Raw genomic sequence first — 17,649 nt, 5'->3', positions numbered from 1 at the left:
CCAGGATCAGAAAGTGACAGAAATTTGAACCCAAGAAAACTTGACTCTGGAGCCTGCCCTTTTAACCACTATGCTCTCCTGCCTACTTGAAGTAATGACGATGCCCTATATGGGTTAAATACCCTTTTACCATGTATAAAGTCCCTAGCACATAATAAGGTCTTAATAAATTTAGTAAATGTTTACTTCTTGAATATACAGATGAAATGACTCCAAAAAGAGTTATTTCATAGAAAAAAGGATCCGTTTATGGTTACCAGGGAGACAGCTCTTACAGTCTTACCTGTTACATCTTCAAAGGATTGCTCACCTGAGGGCTAGAAAGGGTCTCCTCTTCTGCTCAAACTTCTATACTCACCCATACCGGAAGATTTCACCAACCCCTCCCCTCTCCTACCTTCCTGGACCGTGGGAAAATTAAAGGTAGCTCTTAGGAATAGGCCAGGGGCCTAAGGAGTTGTTAAGTTAGCAATAAGTGTTCCACAAATTAAGTATTATAGACAAAATTGTGTATGTTTATGTTGGGAAGGAGGTGGTTGTCAGAAGAATTTATGGCTTAAGTTGTTTTGCTAGAAGTCATGTAGGTGGGTTTTTGCTCCTCTCTCCACACTAATCTGAATCCACTTAACCTCAGGTGTGTTTATGTCTATACCAAGAAGATAGTCTCCCTGGTTTGAGGGGAGCCTCAACTGATGTCCTCAGTGGAGGATGGCGACTGAGGTAAGCAGCCATCTTCCAAAGCGACCTCTTCACCCGGTGGCTCTAGTTTGCAGCCCCTTCTCTATTTTCTCTAGTTATCCTGGGTGTGAGCATATTCTCATTTTTCCCTTTGTGCAGTTCTCAAACTGAACTCACAGGGATGACAACCTGATGAAACTGCTGGTCCCACAGTAGCTGCTCTTGATTATCTTTTGCTTTGGCTGTTGGGATGGTAGCTGGTTGTCTAACTCCTTTCAAGTTGCTTTGATGTGAAACTGGCCTCAAGGAAAGGAGCCTGCTAATGCTGATTTATACATCATTTTCAGAATTATTCAGAAATGGGTTTGGGGGCCGGGCCCCGTGGCTTAGTGGTTAAGTGTGCGCGCTCTGCTACTGGCGGCCCGGGTTCGGATCCCGGGCGCGCACCGACGCACTGCTTCTCCAACCATGCTGAGGGTCTGTCCCACATACAGCAACTAGAAGGATGTGCAACTATGACGTACGACTATGTACTGGGGGGCTTTGGGGAAAAAAAAAGGAGGAGGATTGGCGATGGATGTTAGCTCAGAGCCGGTTTTCCTCAGCAAAAAGAGGAGGATTAGCATGGATGTTAGCTCAGGGCTGATCTTCCTCACCAAAAAAAAAAATTAAAAAAAAAAAAAAAGAAGTGGGTTGGAACAATTCTTTTATTCCAGAGTTTTCTGATGTGTATTAATAGAGAAAAAATTCCATGTTCAAGGGAGTTCAGAATATGCTGGGTTAAAAAGAGTTGAACAGTTTTCTTTTCTGCAAGATTCTCAGAGCCCTGGACCTGATGGTGGGAATCGTGAATCTGTAAGAGGGCAATACAGTATCCAGTATCTCCCAAACTTGCCTCACCACAGCATCCCTGTTTGTCAGACATCTTCTGGTATCAGTGTTTCGTAGAAGTCCGTAGTGGGCAAGAACACAGACAAGGATCCTGACTGCAAAATCCACCCCTACCGCTTACTGTGGTCCTGAGCGAGGTACTTAACCTCTGTCCCTCTGTCTCCTCATCTGCAAACTAGAGACAATAATACCTACTGTAGAGGGTTGTTAAGATTAAATGACCATGTATATACATCTATCTATCTATCTCACATTATTAAGTGTAATATGTGTTAGCTATTGTTATAACTATTCAGCCTTCTATTTCCTAATGATATAGGTCCCATGCACATGTCAAGTATAAATTCCAAAAGTTAGAGAAAGTTCCTTGTGACTTTTCTATAATAAAAGGAACATATGAACTAGGCAATAATATAGAGGCTTTGACTTGTGGGGGAAAACAACAGTTTCCAGTTTAAATCATCTGTCTAGTCAGTAAGGCCACAGTCATGATAAAATGAAAATGTTGACTTTGAGTAACTCAAGGTAAAATAAAAGAAAAAGGGAAAAGTGAACAGTGGCAAGAATTATTTTTGTATTCATCTAATTGGGACTCGGTTGAAATAGAAAATGTTAAGTTATATGTAGTGTGTAACAGTATACACCAAACACGTAAAATTCCAGCTTCCTGGATGGGTGCTATGGAAAGAATGAAGTTGGTGGCTAATGTCTAGCCAGGGAAGAAGGTGAAGAGAAAGCCATATCAAGAAGTGGCTTAGGCAGCAAATTAGGAAGATATCCAGTCATTTATTCAAACAGTAAAACAAATAACTATACTTCATTCTTTAGGTAAAAAATGATGGAGTCTTTTTTCAGCAGTTTACGGTCAAATGGAGGACTAGACTGTAAACAACAAACCATAATAAAATAAACTTAGGATAGTGGTACTAGCATAGCATTATGGCATCTCAGAAAATGATTCCACAAAAAGGCAGGAGGTGAGTTTCAGATTGGAAGGCATGTCTCAGGGCTGGCCTGGCCCTGAGTGAGCTGTGTGATGCTCATTCACGTGCATGCATGTGTGTGTGTACAATACAGGGGGGAAGACTTCCATTCTAGAGCAAGTGATTCCATTTGGGAGGCTGTGAGCGAGCCACATTAAGTAAAAACGGGAGGCCTGATAGCTTGTCCTTCAACAGACCGGTCCAAAATGACTATATAAAGTAAATACCGTAAATCACTGTTGTCAGGGCGCACACTCCACCTCCTCCCGCCCTCGCCCACAGCCTTGCTCGTTTCCACACCCCCTCAACAGTTCAGGAGAGCCCGTGGTCTAAGGAAACGAGAGGACTTCTGACTGTAATCCTAGCACGTCACTTTGTTGAAGGCAAGCACGTGGTTCAGAGAGAACTTATAAATCTCTCCTCCCAGGCAAGATCGTGATGTTATCTGCTGGCAGCAGAAGGTTCGCTCCGAGGGGAGCTTCAGAAGCTTCCGACGAGAGAGAGAGAGAGAGAGAGAGGGAGGGAGAGAGAGAGAGGGAGAGGGAGGAGCAGGCAGACAGAGATACAGAGACCGAGAGAGAGGCAGAGAGAGATACACAGGGAGTGAAGAGCGAGAGCGCAAGTGAAAGGGGCAAGGGGAAAGGGATGGAGAACACAGTGTAACAGTTATAGGGAGCCATTCGGGAACAAACCGAGGGGCTGTCTGGCTGCAGAAAGGAGAAAGCAGGAGAGGGTCTATTTCAGGGCGCCAAGTGCCTATCTACCCTAAGCGAGAACGTCCAAGTGGGAGAGAAAACAGGAGAGGGTGGGAAAGGGTGAGAGTCCAAGGGAACCCCTTCGCCACCCCCTTAGGAATAAACCCCCAGTCAGCGGTCTCAGGGGCTGCCGTTGCGGGCGCAGGGGGTGAGAGCCACGGCGGCGGCAGCCTGTCGTCTGTTGCCGGGTTGGCGTTTGGAGCGCGAGGAGAAGGAGGAGCGGCAGCAGGAGGGAGCTGGAGGCTGGACGCGTTTGCAAGCGGCGGCGGCGGCGGCGGCAACGTGGAGTGACCAGGCGGGTCGGCGCGCGCCCGCCCCGGTGTAGGCCACGGCGCGCAGCTCCGGGAGCAGGATCCTCGCCGCCTCGGCAGCCTCTGCGGCCGCGGCACGACCCGACCGGGTCCCCAGCGCCGTGCGAAGCGCACCCGCCTCCCCGCGGCGCGCCGGGCTCGCCCCCAGCGCGCGCACAGGCGAGCGCGCGCACACACACACAAGCTCACACACACACTCACACACGTGTGCGCTCCTCCGCTCCGGAGCTGCTGCTGCTCCTGCTCTCAGCGCCGCAGTGGAAGGCAGGGCCGGACCGCTCCTTCTTTAAATATATAAATTACAGCCCGGGCCAGCCTCGGCGGCCCCCCTTCCAGCGCTCCCGGCGCCCCTCCCGTCAGTTCGCCGGCTGCCAGCCCCGGGACCTTTTCATCTCTTCCCTTTTGGCCGGAGGAGCCGAGTTCAGATCCGCCACTCCGCACCCGAAACTGACACACTGAACTCCGTTTCCTCCTCTTAAATTTATTTCTGCCTACTAGCCACTCGTCTCTTTTTTTCCCCCCATCTCGTCGCTCCAAGAAAACTTTTTCTTACTCCCCAAAGTTAAGGTTCCCCCTGCCCATCGTGTGTTAATATTTCCACTTTTGGAACGACTTGCATTTTCTTTTTAAAGGAATTCAAGCAAGATACCTTTTTCTGTTGGACATTGACTCTCAAGACTGTTTGCAAAAGTTTCGCATTAAAAAAAAAATCTACCTGATCTGTACTTTGTTATTGGTTTCCTTTTTTTCTTACTTTTTTACCTTTTTTGTTTTTATTTTTATTTTTATTTTTTTAACTTTTTCCACCTTTAAAAAAATGCACTACTGTGTGCTGAGCGCTTTTCTGCTCCTGCATCTGGTCACGGTGGCGCTCAGCCTGTCTACCTGCAGCACGCTCGATATGGACCAGTTCACGCGCAAGAGGATCGAGGCCATCCGCGGGCAGATCCTGAGCAAGCTGAAGCTCACCAGCCCCCCAGAAGACTATCCTGAACCCGAGGAAGTCCCCCCGGAGGTGATTTCCATCTACAACAGCACCAGGGACTTGCTCCAGGAGAAGGCGAGCCGGAGGGCGGCCGCGTGCGAGCGCGAGAGGAGCGACGAGGAGTACTATGCCAAGGAGGTTTACAAAATAGACATGCCGCCCTTCTTCCCCTCCGAAAGTAAGTACTGTTTTTCGCTTCCACTCCCCGAGATTTAGCGCTGCCCGGAGCTCTCAAAACCGCGACAACTCCAAGGATCGCCCTTCCCTCTCCGGGTCCCCGCTCGCTCTTTTCCCTTCTCCCGTCCTTCGTCCCACCCACCTCCTTTCCAGTTCTCTGCTTGAGAACGTTAGGCTTTAAAACGTTGACTTTCTGCTTTATTTTCCCCATTTCTGCCTTCCCCCAACGCCTCAGTCCTTTCTAAAGCCTTCTTCTCTTTTACTCTTCCCTGAAATTCTTTACCAGACCACCAGCTAGGAGTCAGCCCTCCTCTGTCAAACTGGAGGCGCTCCCCGGGGCAGAGTTAAACTGGGAAATCTTGGTAGGTTTGTTTTCTTTGCTCAGATTGGCGTGGAGCCCGCCGAACTGGTGCACGAAGGGTTAAAAAAAAGTGCCTCAAAACTAGCCTCTCCGGAAGGCGCCCCTTTCCTGCCGACCTATCAGCTGGTTCCCCAAGCCTTCTCCATTGTCTGTAACTCCCCGAAAAATGTCAGCATCGCCAAGAGAAAACCCGATTTGGAGACCCCTCGAAAAACCTACCCTAAACGCCCAGTTCTGGAACCGATTGCCATAGCTAGGTGTTTACATTCCCCAAAGGCGAGGTCTTGTACCCACGTCCCCTTCTGACTTCACCTGGAGGGGTAGAAAGGACAACTTCGTTTCTGACTATGTTTAAAAGAATTTTCTTCATGTTACTTTTATAATTCGTTCAAACCTGCCTTCTTAAGATCCCCAATGTAGCAGATCATTTTTCTGACGCGTTTATCGTTTATCTTTCTCATCCTTGAGCCCAGTGCTCCCTGCCCTTTCATGGGCTTCCTGCAGTTACTTCGATGCATTCCTAAATCTCAGCGTAGAAGACAGCCTATTTTTTTTTTTTTTTTTTTTTTTTGCTGGCTTCTCTGAGGGCAGTGTCCTCAAAACCACCTGGCATACAGTAGCAATGGGAGTAAAATGATTTATTGTGGAGTTCCTTGGGGGGAAGGGAAGAGGACACTTAGCTTAGAATTTTTTCCAAGTTCTTAAAAAAAAAGAAAAAAGAAGAAGAAGCATCCAGTGATACCTGAGAGGGTTAAATACCAGGAAGAAGAAGAAAAAGAAAAAAAAAAAAAAAATCGCTTCGACATTTGCGTATTCCAAATCCCAAGTCCTAAACTTTTCATTGGTTGTCCGTTTTTCTCCTCCCCTTTCCATGTCCTATATACTCGCTGGCTGCCTTCACAGAGTCTCTATGTCTTGCCTAAATAGATAATATGGCCATCTCGGTAATTTCATCCTCGAGGTTCTAATTGCAGGGTGGTGCTTTTCTTTTTTAATATTTTTTTTTAGTTTGACAAGTCCTAGCTGTGTGACTTGCCATGTCTTGTACTTGATGGTCTCAGACTGTCAGCCGATGGATCTAACCCCGGTCTTCCTGGCTACCTTTCTTTTGCTGCAGCTTCTCCTGTTCTTGTAGAGCAGTGCAGATGCAGGAGATCCTGGCAAGCAGGATGATTTTATTATTGTAATTATGGCACCATCCACAACACTGGTAATAAATCTGCTCCACCCTGGTTATTCCCCTGGGGAAGTAAAGCTTTCTACCTGGGGTGGAGCCAAGAAGATATTAGGAAAGAAAGTTCATTGTAATTAGTCCAAAACCAGTGAGACTGAATAGGGAGTTGAGTCAGTATGCTTTCTCTTCCACGTGCATTAGTTCTACCGGTGTCTGGACAGACAGGCAAGTATGTTATATAGAGCCCGACCAAGTCATCCCTTTGATGTGATGTTTACCTGCAAAAGCTCTAATGAACAGCCAGCACTTTTATAACAGAGAGGTCTGATCGCATCATTAGATAGGTGTGGAGAGAGCACGTTAACCCAGAGGGTGTTCATTCTTTGTTCCTTCAAGCACACTTCAGTCCAAAGAGCTGAGATGATCCACCCCGGGATCATAGTCATCACCAAATTGGAAAAATTCTCAGATTAATAGGATTTCAGAGGATGGCATCTGAGATCAGTGTGTTGATTCTCTTCTCCATCCCACCCCCAGCCACCAAATAAATTAAAACCTCTGATGAGTTCAGTAGAAGAAATATACTCTCAGTTTCCACGCAGGGAATAGGCTTCTTAAAGCCTGTGTTCTCTGGATGGAAGTTTAGGTGCAGAAAGCCATATTCATAGCAGGTTGGATACTACTGTGCGAGGACTGTGGATAATTTTATATAGAAAGTAGGTTAACTGATTTTCCAGCACTTTCTAGTTATACTGGAATATAGTGAACCCTTCCAAAAAAAGGGAAGAAAAGAAGAAATCATTCCACCGTATTTTTAAAGAGCAAATTGAAAGTACAGCATTGGCTTCTATACCGACTTTCCCTCTTTAGGACTTTTCCGCCTAATTTTCAACTCTGCCGACGCTGAAGTAGCTGTCAGGAAGGAGTGTGCCTGTCATTTCTTGCAGTGCGTCTGGCGAGGGTCCTAAGCCCCAGAGATGAAGGCATGGGAAAGATCACTGGTTCATTTTTTACCACCAACTTATTAGCGTTGAGAGAGTGACTTCAGCTCAAATATTACAAATATGCCCTAATTATACTCAATGAGCTGTATATCATTACAGATTGCTGATAGCCCTTTGTGGGATATTTTATATAGTTCAGACTAAATATTTTTAGCAATGTAGAGATTTAAAAGTAAAAATATAAGACATATTGTATATCCTTAGGCATATTTTGTCTTAAATATTATCCTTGGCCCAGGGTACTATATAAATACAGTAAATATGAATAGATCTGGCCAGGTGCCAATCTCCTAGGATGAATTTCAGTCAAGAAGGTATTTATGGGATATAAATAATACTGTGTCAACATTTAAAGAAGGGGTCTGATTAGTTTTGAATTTATTCATATTGATCTTTTCACAGGCTGTTAGTTTAAGGCTCAATGTGGAGTTGTACTAAGGTTTACTGATCGTTTACCCAGTGGGAATTAGTGGACGTCTAGTCCTTTGACAATCCGTTTGAAGTTCAAGGCGCATCTATTCAAAAGACCCTGCGCAAGGCTTTAGAAATTTACAAAGTGATTCCATTAACTAGAGTAAGGATCCAAATGATTGACATTAAAATCCGTAGAGGCTTGGACAATCAAAAAAGGAAGAGACAAAAGTTTCATTTTCTTTTTTCCCCCTCCCTTTTGCACTGTAACAAATCAGGCACGTGTTGTGGTTCTAATGTGGTGATTTTTGCCCCCACCTTCCATCCTCAGGGAACATTTGGTGACGTCCAGAGACATTTTTGGTTGTCCAGACTGGGAGTGGAGGGTGCTACTGGTATTTAGTGGGTAGAGGCCAAAGATGTTGCTGACCATCCTAGAATGCACAGTACAGGTTCCCCTCCACTCCCCTAATACATCAAAGAATTATGCAGCCCAAAATATTAATAATGCCCACGTTAAGGAGACCTGGTAAGCCAGGTATTTATTTGGGGTTCCTGAATTCTGCTAGTAGTATTTTTTTAAAAGTAATAACCTACAAATAAAATATCTTTATGATAAAAAGACATTAAAATGAGAGCATGGAATAGAAAGAGAATCAGAAAGTTGTCTTAATTAAATGGGAGTGTGAATTGGACCATATTGTATGGTATATACTTGATTACGATGATCTTGAAGCACCTAAGTTAGAGGCATCAAAACTTCCCATTCATTTAGCCTCAGTAATGGTGTTGCCCCACCCGGCAGTAACTTCAGTCAGCAGCAACGTGATGTGAGAACAGAGAAAAAAGAAGTGAGGTATTATCTTGGATATTCCTTGCAAGGAAAATGAGCAGTTCATATTAATGAGGAGTAGAATCTTCAAGCTAGGCAACCAAAGACAGTAAATAATCGTGTTGGTTTATTCTATCATATTGAATTAGATAAACTAAAATATACAGCCTGAAACATCAGAGTGAGGTTTCCTTTGTAATTGCTTCACATGCATGTTAAACATTTAATACCAATCTCCTTTTCTATTTCCCCTGTAATTTTCCAAGTGAAATCGTGGAATGTAGAAAGAATACCAATGGTACTATGGTTTTGGAGAATGCAACTTAAGATTCTATTCATGGATATGTCTTTCTGTATACAAATTGGTAGACTCTTGACCAGTCGCCCAATGAAGGAAAATATTAGCAATCGCTGGAACATAGTAGTATTTTTGCTTTATGTTCAGGCATTTTACTTAAGATTCTCTGTGTGTGGGTGTGTGAGAAAGAGAGAAATAGAAAGAGAGAGAGAGAGCGAAAAACAGGGAGAGGGATCAAAGGCAAACAGACTTGAACCCTTTGACTTCTATAATGACCGAGTTATTAATACACAGCAGACCAAACTTTAATTCCTGCATTTTTATTGCATCATTGCTTGTACTAACTCTAGTGCCTAATTGTGGTTACATTTAACTTAGGCCACATTCTCCTTCAGGATTTCCTCTTTTCTTTCTTTTTCTTTTCATAGACTCGGAAAAACCCTCAAAGAAATATACTGTTTATAACTGAAGCAGTTGGGCAGTCTTTGTTGCCAAGTGAGGCCAGCTTCAAGCCTCTCCTGGGGAGTCCCCATCCCATGGAGGATGGGCTTAGGGAAGCTGGAGGGGTAGGTGGGGACCCCTTGACCTCCAGGAGCGACCTGGCGCCTTCTGTGTCTCCACAGCGACCCCTGGGGTCTACTCCAGGAAATGCACTTTTGAATTATGACTTTTCTCTGGTGACAAGATGCTGATGTAACCTAGTCACAGCGTCTTTCATATAAAGATATGAAAGAATGACAGATCATTTTTCCTAGAGAAAACTGAGATGTGAAAAAAGGGCTAATGACTCACTGTTGAGCCCACATCAAATCTGGGTTAGAACCGAGGAGTTCACTGACTCCTAGGCCTTTGTCCAGAGATTACAACACACTTCAGGCTGCATTTTTAGAGGTTGGGGAAAATAGAGTGGAGGAGCCGGGCCCTGAGAGAGATGTGCAGGCCGACCACTGACCACCGAGGTGGAATTCTGGTCCTACTTCTCCCTTCCCCGCTGCCACTGCCACCCCCTTTATAGGTTCAGTAGTAAGGTCAGCAGCAAACAAAGAGACTGCTCGGAAGCGTGCCGGACCAGCCCTTTTAGCTCTCCTGATGTAGCATTTCCGGTGCTGAGGGATCCTGGAGGCAAGATTTGGTTTTGCCAGATGTGCTTGCTCTGCTCAGGCAGCCCTTCAGCTGAAGGGTATACTTCACTTTGCAGATTCTGAACAGCTTGATGAAATGTGCCTCTGGCCGAGATAAACAAATGTTTCCATTGTCATTTTGAAACCAGATGGTGCGCTTTTGTTTCTTAATATTCTTTAAACAGAGGCGGTTTTTAACCTAGAGAGTCAACGTTTCTCCAGGTATTTTAAATTTAATAACACGCTAGGGATTCTTCCCGGTGGGTTTGTTTAGACTGAAAATCTTGCTTCCGTCAGTTGTTTAGGAGAAATTCGCATCGTGCTGCCACCACGAGTGGGTTTGGGTTGGTGTCACTTGTTTTGTTTCTTTTCTAACCTCCATCTGAAGGTGGCTGTTGAACTGCACTGCACCGTGACCACCGCCTTACTTCTTTTGGTGGCTTGGTGGCCTTGATTCTACATAAAATTCCCCCTTGACCTCCTCCCCACAATCTCTGAATTGCCTTCTTGTTCTTCGCTATTCTGGAATATCTGCGTGTATGGAGGTTAACTTCACCTAACCAGGCCTCGGTTTCTTCACTTGTAAAGATGAAGAAGATACCTGCTTCCTGGGGTGGTAAAGGACTGAAGACGACATGTGTAAAGAAGCACCTACTTTTGCTTCCGGCACTTAGTAGGCCTTCTTTGCACAGCAACTATTAATCACTGAATCTTAGACACCATTCATTTTAAGATGCACTGTTATGTGCCAATAAGAAAGAAATATCACTGACAATTAACTATAGCATGCCATTGATTATAAGAGATATGAAAAAGAGGTATTTTAGAGAGATTAAAATGTGATTAAAAGGGATGCTCTGGGAGCCACTTCCACTAGCCTAGGAATGAGACTTCCGTCTCATTCTTTCCTTTGTAAGTTTCACTCACTGGATCTATTTCTCTTGCTCACTTGGATTGTTCCTAGGTGACATTTGCCACTTAAGGGGCTGAGAATAGAGACTGGCAGGGTTGGTAATCCACCATGTCTATTACTGTCTAGTCCTCATATAAGAAGGCCTTAAAGATTTAGGCTTCTTAGGTAAGATTTCAAATTTCTTAGATAACAGCCAAGACCTTTCAGGATCTGGCCCATCCTCCTGGCTTGGCCCCACCCCTCAATCCCTGCATGAGAACTACACTCCAGCCACATCACCCTCTTTGCCTTTACCCAAATGAGTCATTTATTTTCATCTTTGTTTTTGCTGTTTTTTCCACTTGGAGATCCATCTTTTAACACCTTTAAACATTCTTCGAGGGTTAACGAGATGCCACTTCCTTATGAAACCTTCTTTGATTTTCCTAGTCATATTTAATTAGCTCTTCCCCTGCACTTTCACAATACTGATATTCATCTCTAACTCAGCGTCTGTTCTTTTGCTGTTGGTAAAATGTAGCTGTGTTCTGACCTGTCTTCTTCCTTGGTTTGTAGACTGCCTCAGAACAGGAACTGACTCTGAGTTATCTCTGTTCTTACAGAAACGGGCACATTGTATTTGCTCAATGACTGCTTCATAAATGAATGAGCATTTACCTCTAGAGAATTAGATTGAACTACCAGAAGACGGATCTATGAGTTCAGAGCATTAGGACCAGGAGATGTGAAGAGATGAAACTACTAACCTTCGTTATCAGGGAAAACGTGCCTGATGGATCGTGTCCCTTTGCTAAGGTGGCATGAGGTTTCTCATAACCGTACATTTCCTGTTTCCAGATAGTAATGAAAATGATAGTGATAATGATGATGATGACAGCTAACTTCACTGAGTACATACTATGTGCCAAGTGTAGCTTTAAATATTTTACACGCACGTGCTTATTTAAGCCTCACAAGCAACCCCGTATGGTACTTATGAGTATTTTCCCTGTGACATATGAGGACATGGATATAGCTATTTCTATCAGTGATGTCTTATTGAGTAAGACTTTTAGTTACCACAAATTATAGAGGCCCTAAAATAGAGACCAGGAAACAGAGAGCATACCTTTTCTGGGCCGCTTGCAAAATGATGTAGTATAGCCATGAGAGAGTGGTCACTCTTCTCTCTTACCAGAAATTACGTTCCTAAGCTCGAAATTCTTTCCCTACAAAAGGAAATATACCTCTGAAGCCTTGAATACAACCCTGGGTCTTTTCTCTTGCTCTAACACATTCAGCTTTTATCTCTGCACTTGGTTGACATAAAAATTGTCATTTATCAAGTCTCTTGGTCTTGGTCTTTAACTGTAACCATTTTATTCCTAAAAGTTTTGGTAAATTTGATTGATAGGGGATTCATCATGTCTCTTTCAGAGAATTCATTTGTTTGGGAAGGCAGGATAGTGTCATACAATGAGCCCGGGCTTTGGAGCCAGACAGACCCAGTAAGTAAAAGGAGGAGAATAAATAAAAGGGAATTTCACCGAAGGAAGCTCAGAGGCTGAAAGAAAGAGGTAGTGTCAGAGACAAGAAGTCCTACTCCAGGCCTGTGGCAATTGTTAAAATGTGGTCTTGTTTTGGTTGGCAACTTGGCTCTCTCAGTGCAAATTATTAAAACTGCCTCATTGACATTTAAGTTGCTTCCTGCTGAATTCAGATCTTGGCTCTGCCATTATGGGCTTTTTGGCCAGATGGAAGCCCTTACATTTAACCTGACCTCAGTTTCTTCACTTGTAAAGATGAAGAGGTAATACCTGCTCCCTAGGGTTGTAAAGGATTGATGATGACATGTGTGCAAAGAAATACTTAGTGTGGCTGCTTCTAGTACTCAGTAGGCCTGCTATGTGTGGTAGCCATTCATTCATTGAGATTCATTTAATCTCTAACACCATTGATTTTAAGATGCACTATTATTTTACCTTCCACTAAGAAAGAGATATCATTGCCAATTAATTATAATGTGACATTGACTATAAGAGAGAATGGGGATTTTAGAGATTTTAAAATATGAAAAAGATGTAAAATCACTGAAATCACATAAATGTTTGTGGATTGAAAGAATAGCGATCTGTGTGCACAGAGCACAGAGTGCTGTACTAGAAGCACATAGAAAATAAAATTAAGTGGTGGAGATATGATATCTTCCCTCAGAAAACCTTTCTATGTAGTAAACTTTAAGAGCTGCCAACTGCTAAATCCACCTCCAGAATCAAAAGCAGAAGGTCCATGTATGTATTTCTCCCAGCCAGAGTGTCTTCCTATGTATGCTCAGTGCATTGATTTCCAGTTTTGATTTTTTTGACATCTCAAGATGTTGCCAGTTGTTTCGAAGGGTATAAAAATTTTTAGAGAAAAATGTTAAATTATTTTAACTGATCTCTCTGAATATGCATATGAGTCACGTAGCACTCACCTCTTTATCTTTCTGGGCCATAAAGTCTGAAATCCAACAAAAGGCAGAGGGAATGTTGTTCATAAAAGGCTAACATGCAGAGGGGGCTTCTGTGTAATGTGCTTCTGGATCTGGTTCAGCTCCTCCTCGCAGGTCCCCTGTCTCTCATCACCTCCCCTGGTGAGAGTCTTTGCTGAGAAAGAAGCCCGGGACATTTAGAGTCAAGGCTGAGCCAGGTCAGGCGGCCACCATTGGACTCCGGTAGATCTCATTCCACCTCCAGAACCAAGCACCAGCCACAGCAGTTGCTTAGCTGTCAGGAGATTCATTTAAAAAAAGACTTTAGCAATAAAATGACATTAGGGAGTAGATGTCTCAAAGAGGAATATGGATGAGAGGAAGAGGAAAGGGTGGTCGGGAGTCACCCCAAAGGGTTTGAGGAGGAAGCAATAACTTGGGAGATGATAGCAGAGAGGGGAGGCCACACGAGGCCCTGGATCGTTGTTAACAGAGCAAGATGTCCTGTGCGTGAGGTAGCATCCTGGCTTTCCTGGGGCAGCCTAGTAAAACCACTTCATGGGTGTGAGAAACCATTGCTGTCCAAGAGGAACTGAGTTTACTGGCTTCAGCATCTGTTAGAAGGAGGGAAAGCTTCACAGTGCTGAGAAAGCTATCTTTGTGGACCAGGACCATCCCTCCGTCCTCTCAAATGAGCACTTGGATTTGTTACTGCCTGATAAGTCAGAAATGCGGGGCTTAGGTGTTCCCTCGACCACAATGACTTGAGGAACTTCAGCAAGTGGAAAATGCTTTCTGGATGTTGGGAAGCCCAGACCTCTGAAAGTAGTTCAAACACATTTCCAACCTCCACGGGCAGCTGTTTGCCCTCGCACGAGCATGTCCCACATGTCTCTGTTCACAGACACGGTGTCACTCTTCCTTCGGGCCTTCCTAGCTGCCTACATGTTGGTAGTTATAAAGCAGGCCAGCCCTGCAGAAGGGACACTGTGTTTTTGAAAGCAGAGTCATGGAGCAGCTGTTTGAAAATAAGACTGCTTTTTTGGAGATGTTGTTTGTTTCCCGAAATACTAGCATCTTTCCAGTCTCATGAAAGAAAAAGAAAAATGTTGTGACTTAGACCTTGGCTCTATTCATTTGGCTTTTCCTATCTAACCCACACACCACACTGACAAATACCACATCTGTCTTGACAAACGAGTTCATAAATAACTACTCATTCATAACTTCATGCTGCTGTAAGAATCCTTATTTGTTACTTCATCTTGTGAACAAGAATGCAAAGTTTGGTATTGAGGAAGACACTGAAATAACCACAAGTCCACTGGTCTTTGCAAATCTACGAGGAAGCACTATCTAAAAGAGAATACAGTATTTTTTAATGCATTTTAAGAGCACTAAAATATTTATTGTTGCTAAAACATAGGTGGGAATTTTCTGAGAAGTATAACAATTTTTAAGTTTTGGATTCATTTCAGTATTGGTAATTCAACACTTCTTAGACCAAAGTCCTCTGGGATTATACTCTCTATATCATACATAGCAGTAGCTTTTCCATTCCTTCCATTTGGGGGCTTTATTCTTATTCGGTCATTTATTTCCCTATCCTTTGACTTAATCTTATTGTCACTTCTGCTTTGACATCTTAATGACAAAACCATTGAAGTTGTTGCCACTTGCTCTATAATAAACTCTTATAATTAAGTTATTGGCTGAGAAAGACCAAAAGAGGTGGATGACTTATTCTGATTCTACTTTAGAAGGAGGAAAAAAAAAAAATCACAGACTCAGGACATCTCTTTGCAGAAGATGGATGATTTGGTAAAGGAACTGCCCCCTTGGAAGTCTATCAGGGCTGTCTGTGAGGAAATGTTTCCACGTCCAAGCTCGTACATTGGCATTTGGGCTTCTGGAAGTTAAGGAGAGGGAAACAGAGGCCGGAAGGTGCCAGACTCCTGACCTTTTACCTGGAAGTAGATGGGCAGAACCAAAGCTGAATTATGGATCTCACCTCAGGTTCTAAAGCAGCAGTTCCCACCCTTAAAAATGTCTGTTAAAAAGTCATGTTGATTTGAATAGTAATTTAGTCATGCATTTGATCTCCTCATAGTATTAAGCCTTAGGTTGTTAAGTGTGTTAATGGAAGTCACTGGTCAGATCTATGAACTAAGTCCCGAACAGCCACTGTTTCACCTACTAAACTTGTACTCTTCTTCTCCATAGAATGAGGTACTGGTGCTAGTGTGCTTGGAAAGAGATATATTTTAGAAGAATTTCACTGTCAGAAAATATCACTATCAATAATGAAACTATGTGTATAGAATCATGTCTAATTTCATGAATTCTTTGGCCATAGTACATGGAGTCTAGAAAGAGGGTCTTGAACCAAGCTGACCCCGAGTCACCATACATTTGAGATCAGCAGTTTGCCCTTTCTCAGTAACATTTGCTGGGAACTCTCTAAGTAGAGTAGAAACTCGTTGTAGTATAGTGTCGGGGGGGGATGATAGTACCCACTTATGGACTTGTACCATCACGAGAGAGATGTTCATGTGGAGAGCTTGGGAGGAATTGAGGCAGGGACTAATTTGACATGATGTTTACTTGAGCGTTTTTAAAGACATTTAATTCTGCTTAAGGTATTGCAGCAAGAATGACTTTCTCTCTCTCTTATACACTTTCACACTACACAAAACTACTACTTACTCACAACAAATAACACTTCTGAGGGGATAATTTTTTTTTTTTGATCCACCTGGTTGAGTTGTTTTGAGGTCAAACGAGATTTTATAATTTTATTTATTTATTTATTTTTCCCCCCAAAGCCCCAGTAGATAGTTGTATGTCATAGCTGCACATCCTTCTAGTTGCTGTATGTGGGACACAGCCTCAGCATGGCCGGAGAAGCGGTGCGTCGGTGCGCGCCCGGGATCCGAACCTGGGCCGCCAGCGGCGGAGCACGCGCACTTAGCCGCTAAGCCACGGGGCCGGCCCCCATCCAGACTAGTATTCAGTAGTTTTAAGGTGGGCTCCAGAGTCCTGCATCTTGACAAGAAGGCCAGGTGATTCTCAGGCAGGTAGCTCAGAAACACACTCTGGAAACACTGTGTATTTTTTGTTTTGTCGCTTTATTTCTTAGCTGTGTCATCACAGGCAAAAATGAATCCTAACACTTGTATAGTTAACTTTATCTTTTAGTTATTTTGTAAATTATCCATGCAAAATTTTAATTCCAAGACTGTTTCTATCTTATGACTTTGTGAGCAATAGTCTCTCATATCAATTAGTGAGTGCCCAAGTACTTCTGAAAAGTTTTATTTCTCTAAGACTATTAACGTCTCAGATTTTTCATAAGGTTTCACATTTTACAAAGCATTTCACATTTACTGAAAGCCTCATTGATCTGAAAAAATGTATCCATACCACAGTGCCACATCAATCATATAGATTATTGAAAATTGATTTTTTAAACACTGAAGGTTACATTCTTTGGCCTAAATAATCACTATTAGCATCATTTATATCTCCATCTAATTCATGGTCTTAGCTTCTGAGGCCCTGGATCAGCGCCAGAGCACCCTGTCAACCCTGCTTAAAAACAAACAAACAAATAAATTAAAAAAAAAAAAGGAAAGGAAAGAAAAGGTTTTAATACTGCAGCTTTACAGCAGAGCGAAAGTAAACCAAAGGTGCATATTTGAGAACTGCTTGTTGGAAATTGCGAACGACAATAGTTACCTTGCCTTGTCCCCACACAGACTTCCTTTGACCTGGGTGGCCTGGGGCAAGCTCAGGGATCTGGATTCCATTAATGGAATTGTCCCTCTTCTGCACGACAACATCCACTGGCCTGAAGAAGGTGCTGTTTCCCAGGAAAAGGAGTTAAATCCCCCCAAGAAATGCATAGGGCCATAGTTTGAAGAAAAAGTATCGCTCACCAAGTGACTTACTCTGCATATTCTGCCTTCCTCGGGTAGCGTTCTTTGAGATTTGTATTTAAGATAACTTTCAGCATCTCTTTTTCGAGGTCAGATGTGAATGAGAAGACTTTGTTTGACTTGCTAATCTTGTGACAAACAGTTTATACCCAGTGTAGCTTCCTGTCTTTGCTGACTGGTTATTTGAGGGAATTTTCTCCCTGTAAGACTGTGGGGAAGGCTCTAAAAATAAACAACATGGTTGCTTATTGGTGAGAACATATGTGAGCAGCTGTCAGCTGGTAAAGCATATGGGGGCAACATGATAGCCAGCATGTTGCAGAAACCTGGGTGTTGGGCCTTCATCTTCCATGCCACACAGGCTG

General features: G+C 43.4%; 1 protein-coding gene across 2 annotated transcripts in view; it reads left to right on the top strand.

Moving 5' to 3' along the window:
- Positions 1-3,819: 3,819 nt before the first annotated feature.
- The window catches only part of TGFB2 (transforming growth factor beta 2), an 85,651-nt gene continuing 71,821 nt past the window's right edge, over positions 3,820-17,649 (top strand). For both annotated transcript variants that reach the window (XM_058533690.1, XM_058533692.1), the window contains exon 1: positions 3,820-4,781. In XM_058533690.1, the coding sequence (XP_058389673.1) occupies positions 4,436-4,781 (346 nt within the window). In that variant the 5' untranslated portion in view covers positions 3,820-4,435. The remainder of the gene's footprint in view (positions 4,782-17,649) is intronic.

This window comes from Diceros bicornis, chromosome 38 (assembly GCF_020826845.1).
Source record: "Diceros bicornis minor isolate mBicDic1 chromosome 38, mDicBic1.mat.cur, whole genome shotgun sequence".
NCBI lineage: Eukaryota > Metazoa > Chordata > Mammalia > Perissodactyla > Rhinocerotidae > Diceros > Diceros bicornis.
The sequence above is the reverse complement of the archived record's forward strand: the minus strand, read 5'-3'. Positions and strand labels throughout refer to the sequence as shown.